Here is a 17,255-nt window from a genome sequence, read left to right on the forward strand (position 1 = left end):
CAGTGATGCTAAAGTGAATGAAGGCTTGGTTTCAAATGGTAATACTTCTGGCAATGCCTGAGTGATGGGGAAATGTTCATTAGTGAACAAAAAACTTGCAAGTGGCTCATGCTGCCTTTAACAATGGGAAAAAGGTGGAGGGGTGGAAGAAAGGGAAGACTTGGGAATATCCTTGATGTGGCAACAAGTCATACATCTGAATAGGGAACCCCTCGTTCAAAGTTGATTTTGTAGGGCAACACAAGTCATATAGAATCTATTTAGAGAACACCTTTCAGCCTGAAGTAGCCATTTTTTCCAACAACTGAAATATTTGTTAAAATGGCCTCTTATAAAGGGTGCTTCTTTGAACATTCTGGGTCATAGACTTGAAAGGGACCTAGTCCAAGCCCCTGCAATGCAGGAATCCTGCCCACAGCTATCCCTGGGTGGGCTTTCTGGTTAACAGGCAGATGCACTGTGCCGCCTGAGGTGCTGTCCTGGTGTGATTTCCTACAATGCATCAGCAGCTGTCACTTCTTGTTTCCCCTTTAGCCTGCAGTGTCTGCTCCAGAGGGTCCCCCCAACCCCTCTGCAGGTAAGATTTCTAGGGTGTATGGAGAGAAAAGGAAAGTTCCAATGCACAAATGGAAGCCTGTTGCACAAGGGGGGGGGGGTGACACTCACTGTTAAGACTGCTTATACATCAGTGAACAAGAAGTGATTTATATTCTCATCAGTTTAAGGAAAACTGCACAGCCCTTGGAAATAGGCAACTGCAAGAAGGAAGCCATTATTGGTTGTTTTTACATTCAAGTCTCAAAATTTCATTAATACTCAATTTGCAAATGGAACACTCTCCAATCTAGAACGAAATATAATATATTGTCAACATTTGCATCCTTCAATTATAATCGTATGCAGTAGCAGATAGTGAAGTGGAAGTCGCTGCTGCTTACCAAAAAACAAGGGCATGGCAGGGAGAACAGCATGGTGCAAATACACCACCACCACCACATTAGCTGTGCTGGTGCATTTGCATCACCACCATCTTGCTTCTCTCAGAAAGCTGCAGCGATTCACCTGCCAGGAGGTAAGGTAAGCACCTCCACCCCATCCCACAATCTGCTACTAGCTTACAACTCATGTAAATTAATTTGCAGCACAAAAGCAGTTTTACATTAAGAAATCTTTACAAATCTGGTGGAAAAAAGAGATTTTTATTCACATGGTCAAGATAACATCTTATTCTGCCAATTTTAAATAAGACAGCTCTACGGCATCCTTCTCTGAAGAGGCATTGCATGGGACACAAAAAATGACCGATGTGATCCCTCGGTGAATAGAACAGGTCTTACGCCACCAGAGCAGAAGCTGTGGATGATTCACTAGACAGAGGGAGGCAAAAGAGAGATGTCAAGATGTGGCAAGTGCAACACCCAAAAAGACTGCATTTAGGAATTTTATGACAATTCCAGCGGCTCACTCAGACATCCAAGGAAGGGCTGAGCCAACACAAAAGAAAAACCTTTCTGGTAGAAACTACAAATGTTTGGAACACAATCATCACAGCGAGCAATCTGCAAACGAAGCAACTGAATGCTTAAAGAACTATGGAGAAAATCTAGCCTAGTATACCTGTTAACAGGATTAGCACATATTTCTAAGTTATTCTATTATAGATGTACTACATATATAGCACCTGTAGACCAACAGTACTCACTTGGGCTGGAAAGAGTTCTTTTACAGAAGCATATCCCAATTGCATTTAATGGCTACATTACCCTTTAAAATAAAACTGAGCCTACAGGTAGCCAGCCTATTGTCAAATCAGATGTAACAGAAATTTTATGTTTAGAACATTATGACAGCAGCTTTCCTTGTGTAAGTGCTATCTCCCCCCCCCCCCAATCCAATGTCATAAGGTTAGGAAACTGAAACCTGCTGCCTACTTTTTTTTTCTTCATGGAAAATTTCTACACCAGGATCAAGAGCAAATTATACTTACTACTTCCAATTAGGTGGGAGTACCCTCTTGGTCTTGTAATAACGAGCAAGCCTATGAATTCTGCTCTCAATCAAAATGAGACGGAATTTGGCATCTTTATCCTAAGGAGGGAAAACCAATTTTCTTATAAATACTGCTTTTTAACAAAAGAAACTAACTAGAAATTGGGGGAAGGGGATGTTCAGTGAAATCTTACATAAAGGATTTCCCTAACCTAGAGGCATGATCTCCTGCAATTGCAGGTCCCATTTTATAATCTTGAGGATGGAGTATGACCAGCTTACTTACCTTCCGGTTCCTCTCAAGATGCTTGCGGACAGCCACAGCCTTCTTGATCAAGTGGTAAAGGTCTTCTGGAAGATCAGGGGCAAGTCCTTTGGATTTAAGAATCCTTAGAATTTTGTTGCCTGTCACAAAACGAACTTGGGCAACACCATGGGAGTCCCTGAGGATCACACCTAAAACAGAGAAATAATTACACACTTTTAGAAATACAAGACAACTCAGCTATGATTGGAAATGCTCACTCTACCAAGGAATTATTAGTCAATACAAGGGAAAACTATTCTGATGGAAATAAAAAATGGTTTCTAACAATTATCACAGAGAGCAACCTGAGCAAAACAGTGCTATGCACACTCAGAAATACAGGTACTTGATGGGTGTGTCAAGTATAAACTCAACCTAATGGTGACTACACAGCACCTTGAAATTTTAGAAGCAATGGAATTTGAGGGCTGAAACCAAAAAATCTTTGAAATTTAATGGGCTGAAATATTTATTTAGCAACACACACGTGCACGCACGCGCGTACACACACACACCTCCAATCCAATGTATTACATATGATTTAAGACTTATATGCTTAACCAAAGACAGAAATGCAGCTATACCACTACATCTGAGCACTCCACTAGCAATAGTCAAGCAACACAACTAGAACTGTAAAAACTCTATGTAGCCAACAGGAGTAATACCTGCCAAATGTGGTACATTAGCTCAACATACCAATTTGTGAGGGAGTTAGGCCCTTCTTCGCCAACTTGTAGATCTGTTCTTTGACATCATCAGAAGTAAGTTTGAGCCACTGTAATAATTCAATTGTGAGCCAGATTAGTTCACACATAGTTTATGTTGGTAGTATAAACTAACACCCAGAATCAAATTGGGACTACATTAACCATGCAATACATTACATCAATGCAGTTTTAGAAAATGCAACTGTCTAGGAGTGTTTCAAACAATCCTCTCTGCTAAATCTTAATGCATATCCTTGTAGCATTTATTTTCAGAAAATAGTGGTGCGCTGCATTGTAACCCCACAGTGGCTGCTATGCTGTTTTATTTGTTTTATGTTGCATTTTTGTTTTAATTGCTAGCTTTTAAATTGTACATATGTACAAATGTATACCACTTTTGTTCAGGAACACTATAAGCAATTGTAAAGAGATCCAAAACGACTACTCCAAACTAGTAAAGTGACAAATGTAATTCACTGTGAAAAACTATAAAGAGGCACATGTGTGTATGGGGGGAGGAGTATCAATATATGGGGTCTGAACCAGCAGAGACTGACCAGGAAGGAAATTTTGCGGTCATAGTCAACAGGTTGATAAAGAGAGTAAATGAGTTTGTGGCAGCTGCGAAAAAGGCAAATACCACGTTAGGGATCATTAGGAAAGGAATTGAAAATAAAACTGCCAGTATCATAATGCCATTATACAAATTTGTCTAAGACCATCAATGATTACTAACCATGATGATTTTGCTCCTCCTTCATGGTCAGATGCAACACACTTATGAATCCACTTGCTAAAAACTACAGGAGGAGAGAATGCTCTTTTGTGCTCAGATCCTGCTTGCAGGTTTCCCACAGGCTTCTAGGTGGCCACTGTGAGAACAAGATACTGTCCTGATCCAGCAGGCTCTTCTTATGTTCTTACCTTTCAAACCATTTCCAGTGCCATGCTAAACTGAATGTATACAGTTGCAGCTACAGACAAATTTCAGTGTGCTTCATTACTATAAATATTTGAGAAAGGCTTGCCTATTATTTAACTACCTGTTGAATGGAAGTGTTGCAGCAGAGAGTACTTCGCTGTACTAAGAGCTTTTAGAAAACAGGACACTTTGACAAATGCAAGATAGCATCACTGTTTAGTCTATACACTGTAGGCCAAAATAGTTTTCTACAATGGCAACCCACTTGAATATTATTTGACTGTGCACCATAATACATTCCCCACATTTGTTAAGTAGGATTACAAACAACTAAAGATATTACTTACTGTGGGCACACTTCGCCTATAGGGCAAGGCAGACTGGGACAGGCCCTTCCTGTGGGAAAAGAAACCGAAGGAATGAGTATAAAGTTTTAAACATGCATTTCTGGAAACATGGCAGACAAGCACCTCATTATCTGATACCCAACAGAGTCATCAACTTGCTGCAGCAGCAACCCATAAATGTTATGACCATCCGTGATACTTCCAAGACCGTACCGTGTGCAGTCAAATCAATGGAAAAATAAAACCTCTTTAACTACAACAGCCCCACTATTTTCTGGCTTTATAAAAAGGGAGGGAGGAAAGCTACTCCCCACGACGATTTCATTTTTACTACATCAAGTCTGAGCCCACGTCTCCAAGCGTGGCGGTTTCCCGCGGCCCGACTCCAGAGGCCTCCCCGGGAGAAAGTCGGGAAGCCCAGGGTGAAAACCACCCTGAGTCTTCATTCACAATGAGCCCCAGGATCCAGCCCCAGGCTAATGGTCAGCCAGGAACAGCGAGGCCGAGGCCGGCCATGGACACCCGGGAGACAAGGCAGCTCCTCTCCTCGAGGCCTCCGAGAAAAGGGCCCCGAAGCAACGCGCCGCCAGCCCATAGCCCGGCCCCACCAGCTCCCCCCGGCCCCAGGAGCGCTAGAGAGAGCGCCCTCCTCTCCAGCCCCGGCCCTCGCCTCCTTTCCCCCCTCCGCGGACGACTCACCCAGGAGCGTGCATGCGACCCATGATGGCGGCGGCGGCGGCGAAAAGGAAGAGGAAAGCGAGGCGGCCGCGCAGATCTACCCTTTCCTGCAGTCGGAAGTGACGTTAGCGCGCTCGGCCGCCGCCGCCGCCGCTCTCGGGTTTCCTGTTTTGTTTGGAGACATCCATTTTGCTTCGCTAGAGCCATAGAGTTCGCAGCAAGCTAGAGGGGCAGCGCAGCCGGTCTATTTTCACTCGCGGGAAGGGAGCCGGAGGCGCGGGTCGCTCAGTGGCGGGCGCGGCTGGCGGGAAGGGGCTTTTTCAGCGCCAGTGGCCATAAGAGCATTAGTGGCTCCCAACAGGGGTTGACTACACATCAGCGACGAAAGGCTCCGATAGAGAACAGCAGGCGGCCCTCCAGATGCCATTCAAATAATGGCATTCAAATTAAGTGACATAAAGCGTTACAAGCGCTATATATGGAAAGGGCAGTAGCACATCAGCAAAACTAAGAACAGATTCCTTAAAACCAATCGATACGGTTCATTACGCACTTCATAGTGATGCGAAATAGCTGCTGTGACAAATGACAGAGTCTCCCTGGTCAGGGGCTTCTTCATAGAGTTCACCAAGGGCGCTTCTTTTTAACCCTCAGAGAGGATCGATCGCTTCTCTGTTTTTGCAGGGATGGAACAACAGGTTCCATAGAAGACCCAGAGTGTCTGAGAGGTCTATTTCTTCATATGGATACTGTGAGCATAGCCTGTCTATATTTCAGATTGAACATTGTTTTCTCCCAAATGTTGATTACAGAGGTGACAGTCAAACAAGGCAGGCGCAGAACTTGTTTCCTCAGGTGACATTTTCCCACCCTGTATATATATATATATTCTCTCTGTATATTATGAAACCATTTTTTAATAAGAACCTCCACCTCCATCTGAAATATGGAGACAGTAAAACAAGAGTAACTGAGTTCCTTGGCTTGACCTGTGCTGATGTGTAGTGTTGTAATGCAACTACCATGACACCTACAGTATAGTTTCCAGAAGGGACTACCATGCACAGTACGGTATTTGTTTTCATTGAATTGTAAAATTGAAACCCCTAGCTCTATTTGCCCATCACAGGGCTTGAGCCAACAACCAGAAATTAAGAATCTCATGCTCTACTGTGTGTGTAAATTTTTTCTTTTAAAATAAACTTGCATCTAAAGCATAGCTGTCAACGTTTCCCCTTTTTAAAGGGAAATTCCCTTATTCCAAATAGGATTCCTCGCAAGAAAAGTTGACAGCTATGATCCTAAAGGTGTTGAGCTCTGGATGTGCTGGGCCATGTCTGTTGTTACAGGAAACAAGTGTTTTCTGCAATTACTAATCCATAATATTTAACATGCAAACCATCTGCTTGTCCAATCAAGCACTATATTTGACATTACAAAGAGGCAGGTAGGTAGCCGTGTTGGTCTGACGCAGTTGAAATATATATTAAAAAATTGTCCAGTAGCACCTTAGAGACCAACTAAGTTTGTTCTTGGTATAAGCTTTCGTTTGCATGCACACTTCTTCAGATACACTGAAACAGAAGTCACCAGACCCTTATATATAGTGGGAGGGTGGGGTGGGGTTTTTCTCAGGAGGGTAGGAGGAGATGGGTGATTGACTCAATGGGTATGGTAAACCTGTTGACTGTTAATGACTGCAATTAGTCCTACAGGAAAAAGCAAGGGATAGTATGCAGATGATTAGCATGTGTAATGAGACAGGAATCCAATATCTCTATTAAGACCAGGTCTTAATAGAGATATTAATAGAGATATCAATTTTTAATTTTTTTTACATATTCAATTACAAAGAAGCAACCTCTAGTGAATGGCAGCTGTTATGCTTGGTAGATGTGAGCATGTTCAGGTGATGTACTTTTGACATGAAACTGTTTTTCTTGACTATTTTCCTTTCCTTTCCTGCAGGAAACAGCTATACTTTTACAACCACTGAGGAAGTAAAAGCAGTGAGTGGAGATGCTATTCAGCAGAAAACAGCACAATGAAAAAAGGACAGGAAGCCCCTTCCACATCCAATTTCAGCCCAATGGCAGCATGGTTTTAAATAAAATCCCAAGCACTTAAAAGAACTGCCATCAGTTTTGCAAACCCAGCCAACATACTGTGTGAATCGCTGAGAGTATTTGCTTTGTGTGTTGTTGCCACAAAAGTCAACCAGATAGTGAAATAAAGACAACACAGTAGTAATTTTTAAAATGTGACCAAATGCTGTTCTACATTTTCTGCAGAAAAGGAAAATATAGCAGCTGTGCACTCTTAAGCTGATGAAATTTTAAAGGTGCCCTCAGACTTATCTGAGCTGTACAACCACCAACTCCAGAAAATGCAGTGGCTTTGAGTTTTGTATTTCAAACCAGACACAAGTAGTAGCCAAAAATAGAAATTTGCTAATAGCAAACAACAGAGAATTTAGGCTTTGCTAAGTGAATGGGTAATAGTAAAATCTATTACAAGGCACCTACATTATTTTTGTAGCTTGTGTTTGTTTTTCTACTTCCCTACACACATACCAGTGTTTGTAGAAAAAGAGGCAATACGTTATTTATTCCAGAATAGTGTTTAATGTAATTGTAGGACAGTTATGGAGTCACATTTAACCCACATATTATGGGTTAGGATACTGATAGAAATACTGTACTGTACATCCTTATTAGCTATCAGTGTAATATAACTGAAGTATTTGGTTCTTACAGATAAATAGACAATTCAAGGCAAACTTCTACATTTGCTCCCAATGCATTTCATTATCTATGAACCTTTGCCATACTTTTTTTTAGTCACAGTATGAGAGTACAAAGCACAGAAGGAAATTAAATTCCTATGGATTGTGAGAATGGTGCTATATTGCCTGAATGGTTTTCCTCCATGTAACATGCATAGGCTACAATCTAAAACAAACTGACTTAAGTCCATTGGTGTAAATGAGCTTAAGCATACATAACTCTGCATTATACTGTGCCCCTAACTCAGCAAATACCAGAAATAAAATTTCTTCAATTTGAAAGCTGCACTGTATAGTATCCTAGAAAGAGCAATCAGGTTTTTAAGGCAACGTACTAAGATTTCTGCACCATTTTAATTTTAAAAATAGAGAAATATCAAAGACCTCTTGAGCTTTCATATATATGTGTAGATCATAAAAAAGCAGTAATATTTAAAAAATTCAGTGCAAAGTCATAGCCAGGTTATTTAGTACAGAAAATGTGGAGGTCATTTTTCTTACAGCAAGATGTTTTCCTCAAAAGTACATAGACACAATTTTCTTTCTAGCTGCAGTCCATACATGTTGCATAAGATTTTCTTGATTAACAATGTATAAAATGCCAGTAAGACCACATTTTAAAAACACGAAAGTGTTAAATGTTAACCCAATTATTCCCTCCTCCCCTTTTGTGTATACCAAACTAAGATAATCATCTGTTGTGTATCACACCACTATAAATAATTCAAGAGATGCAAAATTAATGTTGTTCCTCTACAGTTTTTAATGGTAAATGAAGAACAGTTTAAGAATCTACCAACGTGTACTTTATTTTGAAAAGTGGTGAAGGTGGGCAAAGGCACAGGCATGGACAAACACTGGCAAATGCTACCATTAAGACAGCATACATATTCTAACCAGCATCCAGCCAAGAGTCTTTTTAATGTCACGTTTTGTGCTGTAACATACTGTGCTCTAGTAGCAGACTGCAAAAAAGCAGTACATATTGCTTCCAGTAATTTAATGGAACGTTTCACAAAAACAGTAGTCTACTTTCCTGTCTGGTTGTGGTTCTATTGATGAAATGGAATGCATCTCAAAAAGCATCAAGTGAGCAGGAAATACAATCTAGTTAGTTTATATATAGGTTACTATTTACATACTGAACTCAAAGCTAATAAAACCAGGACTTTTTAAACCTCAAGTAGCTTTTGTTAGCCACAATGTAATTTTGACACTGAGAAATATTCCAAGGTTTTATTGTACAATTGGACCACAAATATTTCAGGCAGCAAAATGTTATTCCCATTTCTCCCCTGCATTTTTTAATATTAGGTCCGAAAATGGAGACCTCACTATGCTTTAGGGTAAATAAATTAGATCACATTTTAGTTCAGTTGCCCGGCAAATAAAGATTGTCATTGTCTACTTTATCCTCATTTATCATTGCATAATTTTGCTTTAAGCTCATTATTATGGACAGTTGAGAGATCAGCTTTATTCAGAAGTATTTTGGCGTTAGCTTTCAATGTATCAGGTGATATCCAAATAGGTCATGCTCAAAGTAGACCCAATAAAATTAATGGACTTAAATTATGAGTCCATTGATTTCATTGGGCATACTCAAAGTATGACGAATATTGGATATTGGCCATGGTGCAATCTAAACACTTCCTACATCAGCTTTTTAAAATCTTCGTTTTACCAGTTAGTAAATTTTATTTGTAGCAACCTATCCCTAAGTATCACACAAATGTAGAAAACTAGAATACAATTAAAATCAGTGGATTCAGAGTGCAATCCACTAAAAGGTGGTGCAGAGCACCTTCCACGCATTTCAGCAAGTCAATTTCTACTGGAGTGAATAAGGTGCTTGGATTACTCTTTTAGTGCTCATAGACTGAAAAACTGTTATTGTGCCCAGTCACATCACCCAAAGTTTTTAGTGCAACTTATTCTCAACCGGCAGCTGATACTGTGCTCTTCTGCTCTTTAAAGTGACCTGGAAATGGAATCCCTACCAAATAATGCATAACCCATAACATTTACTTTCTTGAAAAATATGTGCTATGCAGCAAACCATGGCATAAAATAGCTTCAATGTATATCTTAATGTGGCCGTTTATCAAGGTATAACTTACGGGCGCACAAAAATGATCAAAGTCAACTGGATAAGCATTTAACATTTTGGTGCCATCTGAGTTTGACTTAAGGAAGCTGAATAAACTTAAAAGGGGGGAGGAATGTTAAATGAAGTATTTATATAGCAAACCATGTGAGCAAACATTCATTCTTTTAAAAAAGCTGGATAAAAAAGTGTTTTAGAAACGATTATCAGAAATGAGGTATAAGAAGCGCTGAATGACAAAATAAGGCACCATTGTTTATTACTTCCGTTACTGGCACTCATTCTGATAATAGCCTCAAAGAGATTTAATGAGTCCAAATGCTCACTAAGGAGTATCTCCAGCTGTCTGTTTAAATCTCCCTTTTGACAGTTTGTGCAGCCACTAACTCTTTTCTGACGAGCAATCTTTTTTTTTACTTTGATATTTTTTGACATGGTACTGTGTCCGATAACAGCAGCATAAAGCAAGCTTCCAATATATCAACAGGCAAGCACTTAAAATGTGACTGAATCTAATCTATTTTTCTAATTAAAAAAAAACCACCCCTTAGATTTAATTTGGAACATCTAGTCAAGGTTTATAATTTCATTATCCACAGATATTAAATTTATACAATTCATTTACAGCAATGCTTGGATATTATTACAGTAAAAGCATGAAGCAGAGCTGGTTTTCCAGAAGTCCTGTTTAAACTTTGTGAAGGCTGGTCCAACAGCAATCTGCCAAATTGCCATGTTTTATGTTAAAGTGTGTGAGTTATCTTCAAGTAGGAAAAAGTGACCAAATATGGGTGAAGTTGAGTTTATTCAATTCTGTTCTTATTTTCACCTCTCTCAGCTGCCAGGTTCACAAATATGGTACAGCAGCAAGTCGATACCAGTTGACAGTCTCCTTGTTCAAGTTAAATTCCTTTAAGGAGAGTGTGACACCGCCCAGGAAAAAGTTCTCACGCAGCGATTCAGCGCTGAGTACACTTAGCTGAAGTTCCCTTTGCTTTAGGGTCTCTTTGCTATATCCACTGTATACAAGCTATATAAAAAACACACACACAGTAATTCATAAACAATGAAAGTCAAGACAGTTTATTTACAAAACATCCAGGATTAAGTTACAAAAACTGATGGTGAGTAAGACAGATCCCTGTATAGAATACGTCTTTTATTTTCTACTCCTAGGCTTATTACCATTTGCTGGGTGACTGAGGTAACATTCTGCCTCAATCAACCATATGGAAGATAGGTATATGGTAAAGGTAAAGGTACCCCTGACTGTTAGGTCCAGTCGCGGAGGACTCTGGGGTTGCACGCTCATCTCGCTCTATAGGCCAAGGGAGCAGGCGTTTGTCTGCAGACAGCTTCTGGGTCATGTGGCCAGCATGACTAAGCCGCTTCTGGTGAGCCAGAGCAGCGCACGGAAACGCCGTTTACCTTACCACCGGAGTGGTACCTATTTATCTACTTGCACTTTGATGTGCTTTTGAACTGCTAGGTGGGCAGGAGCTGGGACTGAGCAATGGTAGCTCACCCCATCATGGGGATTCGTACCGCCGACCTTCTGATTGGCAAGCCACAGTGCCACCCGTTGGTACCTGAACACAAATGTATGCTTTTAAGGTACAGTCATACCTCTGGACGAATACGCTTCAGGTTAAGCATTTTCGGGTTGCGCTCCGCGGCGACCCGGAAATAATGGAGCGCGTTACTTCCAGGTTTCGTCGCTTGCGCGTGCACAGACACTCAAAATGACGTCATGTGCATGCGCGAAAGCAGCAAAATGTGACCCGTGCACGCGTGTTATGTTCGCTTCAGGATACGAACAGGGCTCTGGAATGGATCCCACTGTATTTCTTTTGACCTTCATTCATTCATTCATTCATTTAGAGGGGGAATGGTGTTGGGTTGTTGTTTTTTTAAATTCTTTTATTAAATACTTGAATATGCTCACTAATTTATGTTTCAAAACATTCCACTCCCTGAACTAGCACCTACCCTTTGAAGGGCAATAGTTTAATTCGTGATGAAAGTTGGAAAGGGACAATGTCAACGTAGTTACATGTCCCTGATTTCCATGCACACACTTCCCATCTGCATCCCCTGGGATTACAACAGCAAGTGTCTGCATTCATTTTAAATCCCCTCAACAGGTTATCGTCATATGGGAACATCTGTAATCGTGGGCACACCCTTAGATTAATCCATAAATATATCTGGAATGTTTCATTCAGCTGTGAATATATGGATTTAGATGTCCACCTATACCCATCCACCTATATTAGATGAAAAATTCTTCAATTAGTCATTGACCTATTTGCTCTGCTGTCAAGGATTGTTCACAAATATTCTAACATCTTAGCTTAAAGGCAGTTGCAGTGGTGTATTTCTAGTGTCTGCCACCCCCTAGGCAGAAGAGATTTGTTGGGGTAGAGGGACAGGAGGGAGAGAGGAAGAGGGATGTACAAGGATCACCAGATTGCCTGCACAAGCCTTTTGTAACCTTCTGGGTATCTACTCAGAAGTAAATACCAGTGAACCAAATTGAGCTTACCCACTCCCCCAAGTGTGTACAGTTTAAGACCTCAGTGATTTGATCTACTGAAAACAGGCTTGTATAAATAAGCTTTAAAAATGGACTTGCAAAGTTCCTTCCCTACCTTCACCCCCAATTTCATATTCCATTGTTTTAACTCAGAAGACTGAGAATAATTTTTTTAAAAGAGGCAGATTTTCAGGAAAAATCCTGGCACTGGATTCTTGCTTGAAGAAAATATTTTAGAAGAGGCTCTCCTCTCCCACTCCAAATTCATAAACAGGGATACAGTGCTTTCAAGGATAAAGCTAACCTTCCAATTTTTGAAATCATTCCCTGTTATTGGAGAGTGGCACCATGGTTAACTGGGATGTGAGAGAAAAGCATTCTCTGTGATCCACACTGAGCACCCTGAAAAGGTGGTAGACTTCTCATAACAGCTTAAGGCATCTTGGGATGTAAAAGCAATTGGAAAATTGTACAGCCAGGCATATATATATATTCTGACCCCAAGCAGTTTCATACAGCATGGGTTATGGCAGCTGCAGGATAGATGTGATTTAGAGTATGTTTCTTACTCCCATTGGGGCAATTCAATGGGGGCCCTCTGATGTGTTCCATCAGTTATAGCTATGTAACACGGATTTGCTTTGAAAAGCCACCAAATATTATAAATAGCTTATTTCAGCTTACCATTTCATTGAAAGTTGGATTTCTTGTTTTCCGTGATATCTTGGTTTTCCGTTTAGAGGTTTTATGTATGTCCGGAAGCAGGTATGTTTTCACATATGGATTTGGGTCTGTGCCATCATCAGTCACCTGAGAATGAGAGCACATCTCTGGTGTAAGAAACAACCATCAACCATACTGAAATAAAGTAAGACACTGGCATTGCTGTTTAGATAACACAGGGATTTTTATCATAGGGATCATACCCTTAGAAATAGCTGTTGGTAAGAGCAAACCACTTGTCACCAAAATCACTACGAACTATCATATGCATTTTCCAGTTTTGTACATACCAGATCCTTAATGTGCATCACCATGATAAACAGAGTGCTGTTTCTATAGGAGATAGATAGTTTAACTTCTCCTCCTACTTTGCCCGAGGTAGGACTTGAAGGGCTCACATCTTAAAAAAAGAAAAGGCAGAATGATATTTCCCTCTACATTCCATAGTCAGAACATTATCTAACCTGTGCAATTGTCATTCCCTTTTCCCACAGAGGCAAAATCATTCCCTGCTATCAGAGAGTGGCACCATGGTTAACTGGGATGTGAGAGAAAAGCACTCTCTGTGATCAGTACTGGTCATCCTGAAAAGGCCAGTTTATGGAGTTCTGACTACTTGAAATGACAACATGTAATATCACATTACTATCAGAGATGAATCCAACAAACTGTCATTGAGGAGACAGTGACAAAATAGAGTGAACTGCACAAAGCCCACTGGACAAATCACACACACTTTATTAGGTAACAAATTCACCTCCTCTCCATCAAAGACTTTCACTACTTTATACCAATATGCTTGTGGTTTGACAATTTCCCACAGAGCTTAAATTACAGATGAGTGTAGAAGGGAGACATTTATTCATGGGTGGACTTCTTTGGCAAAATGAGAAATGTGACATTTGTTGAAATATATTCTATTTGCTGGTTCCATTAAATATAAAATAAGAAATGAATCAAAAAAAGGAGGAGGGGAGAAGAAAGCCAGCACACAAAATCATTGAACTTGTATTTTAAAATAGAAAAAGAAACCCTCAAATGTAAATGTTTTGAGATACATTCTCTTTCAAGGACACTTTAAACAGGTAAATATTTTTATTCACACTCAAGTTATTTTGAATTATTGGTCTGTATGCTAGGAAAAACCGGGGGCGGGGGGGGGGGGGGCGGAATGACCGAAATGTTCAATAACTAGTTCAATACAGTTGTCCTCCTGCCTTTATGATTTCCCTTTTTTGTGCTTGATAGAATGTAACTACAAGAAATATTTTCACTTTTCAGGACACGATCCAAGTTGCCTTTTCTTCTTTAAAAGTGATATTCTTACCTGTGCACTTGGCTATTCCATCTATTCCTTCAGCTTTTTCATCACGAAGTATGGGATGGAAGAATGTATAAACAAGATCACACTAGATGTGGAAAGACAAAATGTTATTATGAGGTGACTGTACCCAACATAAAGGAATTAAAACAATGATGTTTATATTACTTTGTAGAATTACCTCCGAAACATCTGCAGATGCATTCATTAAACTTTGTATGTAGCTGTTCAGTTCCACCTTCCTTTTGGCTGCTACATCCTTTATGTGTGTTCTTCCTAAAACCATCTTACTAGGAAAGCTGCAATATAGATACAATGAACACAACATTAATAACAAGAGTAAGTAGCAACAATCAGTATTTAACTTTTGCTGAAGTAAACAATCAAATACTTCAAGACTGTAAGACAAGATACTAGTATAATCTATGAGTTGGTCCAAAAGCTTGGGCAATCTTACAATAGAACAGAAGGAACACTACAAATTATACTGTTGTCAGCTGTCCAGTATTTGTTACTATATCAAGAGTACTCCAAGTATAAGGTAACATGGCAACACACATGCTCCAAGGAAATATTTTCCACCCTTCTGTCCCCTCTTCCTTTTCTAAAATCACTGAAAGCAAATACTCAAGCACCATCAACTGTTATAGTCCCTTTCAGAAACGAAATGACAAATACAGAAAATAAATTCTCATGTGTCTGCATCACTCAAGAGAACTGAGCAACAATAGCTATTACTAGTCAAAGTTCTGTGTGTGACATCTATGTCATATTCAGAGCAGACCTGCTGAAATAAATGGTGAATGACCAGCACTGCATGTTACCCTTAGTATGTTACTATAACATCCTTTGAGTCATTCTCACACAGCATATCCTTAAGAATGCCAGAAAATTGTATACCAGTCTGTGACCCAGGCAGAATTTTAGACTAATTTAAAATGATATGCTTTCCTCAATTAAAAAATGAGTCGTGAAATACAGTTTGTTTCAGGGAGAAGCTACTACTACATTTACAAAAAGTAAAAAGCTCAACAGCACTTAAGGAGATACTGAAATAAATGAAGGCTTTAGGGCTATGGAACTACAGTGACTGTTCTGTATCCTTCTTTGATACTTTCCTTCAGAGCCAATTACAACAAAGTGTTGTATACTCACAGCCTAGCTCCTGGAATTTAAGAGTACTGCATGCATGGGGAAATGTATTTCATAAAAGGTTAACTTTCACACTTCACTTGTGTATAATCCCAGGAAGTGAGCCTCAGTTCACAGGAAAGGCTATGGCTGATGGGGATAGCATGGCATAGCATAGATTTTACACGTTGAACTATTGCTATGTCCACTTTTTAATGTTACTGAGAAAATTGAATTGTTGCAAAACGTGAAAGCTCAGTGGATTTCAAATTACTTTGTTTATATTTAATTGAGTTTTTAGGAACCTACCCTGGTAACTTCCAAAGAGGAAATAGGATGCCAAGCTTGTTGTGGAATTCCTGGAATTCATCAAATGTCCGAAAAATGAACGTGGGTTCATTTTGCCCCTCTCTTAAAACCCTGACAACATAGATCTGCCAAATCAGAAAGGAACACACTTTAATAACTTTTAAAAACACACACACATAAATTCTTTATTTTATCTATTTCCCATCATCCAACAAAAGAAAGCAACGAGATAGTGTCATTGTCTCAAGCGTGTAAACACACAAAAAGAACAATAATAATTTCAGTACCAGGTGTTGCAAGTGTGTATACAGGTTTCTTCCTCAGAATTATGGCTCCTCAAAGCTCTTACATAAGAGGGCAGGAAAGCGGAGTTTCATTAATGAGAAAAGCAGCAGTGACAGGCTGCAAGCTATTTTCAAGGTTACATTGGTTTTATGTTTGCTGTGACAGGGTGCATGTGCACACTATGTATATGAACAGGAAGCCAAAAAAGCTGAGCAGGCCCACCCAACATTTACAGAATTCACTTTCTACTGTAGGACGCTATCCTGGAAATATGATTCCCTTGTAATGTTAGATTGTGGGATTAACGCTTGGCACTTAGCTATGTGGACAACGCAATTCAGACTGATCATAACCTGGGATCCTGAGCTGTTGAAATAGTATTGCTAAGCTGCTATATAAACACTGGATGGCAGACAGGAACTGGCCATGGCTTCCTGATCTGCAGAAGCATGCAAGGCAAAAGAACACACACACATATTCGGGATTTCAGAGTCTATCCCGTTATGGTATGAAGGGAGCTTTTCCATGGCCAACGTCTCTTAATAAAGTAACAAACTACTTCTTTCACCCCACAGTTAAATGTCTTGATGAACCTGATGTCAAGTTCCAAGATAATACATAGGTAACATTTGTGGAGAAGCAACAGCTTCAGGACTTTGCAAGTTGCACCAATAATAAAATGAAAAATGGCAAAACCTGGAAATCTTAAGACACCGTATGGATCCACATACTTACATAATATTTATCTGGGTTGTATCGCTTGTGGTATGTAAAGACAGACACTTCTTTGATTCGACCATCTTGTTTAAGCGAGTATGTTTTGGGAGAAAAAGAGAGGATGGGCTCATCATTGGAAGGCAGGCCTGAAAAACGCAGCTGAGCAAGGTTGTGAATGAAAAAATTGAACTTTGTGGCAACACTTCCCAAACTTGATTCAATCAACCTAAAAAACAAAAAAACGGGGGGGGGGGGGATTAGATCATGTTCATTTTCTTTGAGATGTACAGTACATTTGCTTAATTGGAGTAAAAAGGAAAACTATTGATCACACCTACTTTATTAAAACTGATGAACATGCATAAATAAGGTTTTTGTAAAAAGGAAA

The 17,255-nt window shown here is 39.8% G+C and overlaps 2 protein-coding genes across 2 annotated transcripts in view; both read right to left on the bottom strand.

Annotated features, from left to right (window-relative positions):
- Positions 1-1,183: 1,183 nt before the first annotated feature.
- RPS13 (ribosomal protein S13) lies at positions 1,184-5,082 on the bottom strand. The gene is made up of 6 exons (XM_028732566.2): positions 4,975-5,082; positions 4,276-4,324; positions 2,996-3,074; positions 2,276-2,445; positions 1,988-2,088; positions 1,184-1,367 (listed from the first exon to the last, which is right to left on the bottom strand). The coding sequence occupies exons 1-6, from the start codon at positions 4,995-4,997 to the stop codon at positions 1,334-1,336; spliced, it is 456 nt and encodes a 151-aa protein (XP_028588399.1). The 5' UTR covers positions 4,998-5,082; the 3' UTR covers positions 1,184-1,333.
- Positions 5,083-7,554: 2,472 nt separating this feature from the next.
- PIK3C2A (phosphatidylinositol-4-phosphate 3-kinase catalytic subunit type 2 alpha) overlaps positions 7,555-17,255 on the bottom strand; it is a 33,476-nt gene continuing 23,775 nt past the window's right edge. The window contains exons 24-30 of the mRNA XM_077930926.1: positions 16,886-17,093; positions 15,866-15,990; positions 14,607-14,724; positions 14,432-14,513; positions 13,395-13,504; positions 13,066-13,191; positions 7,555-10,875 (exon numbers count right to left, since the gene is read on the bottom strand). Of these exons, the coding sequence (XP_077787052.1) occupies positions 10,693-10,875; positions 13,066-13,191; positions 13,395-13,504; positions 14,432-14,513; positions 14,607-14,724; positions 15,866-15,990; positions 16,886-17,093 (952 nt within the window). The 3' untranslated portion in view covers positions 7,555-10,692. The remainder of the gene's footprint in view (positions 10,876-13,065; positions 13,192-13,394; positions 13,505-14,431; positions 14,514-14,606; positions 14,725-15,865; positions 15,991-16,885; positions 17,094-17,255) is intronic.

Source organism: Podarcis muralis, chromosome 1 (genome assembly GCF_964188315.1).
Source record: "Podarcis muralis chromosome 1, rPodMur119.hap1.1, whole genome shotgun sequence".
In the NCBI taxonomy this organism is placed as follows: Eukaryota; Metazoa; Chordata; class Lepidosauria; order Squamata; family Lacertidae; genus Podarcis; species Podarcis muralis.

Coding starts and splice junctions, on each gene's coding strand:
- RPS13 (XM_028732566.2), bottom strand. CDS start 4,997: ATGGGTCGCATGCACGCTCCTGG. Junction 2,446..2,995: donor CCTAACTCCCTCACAAATTG/GTATGTTGAGCT, acceptor TCTCTGTTTTAG/GTGTGATCCTCAGGGACTCC. Junction 2,089..2,275: donor ATCTTGAGAGGAACCGGAAG/GTAAGTAAGCTG, acceptor TTCCCTCCTTAG/GATAAAGATGCCAAATTCCG.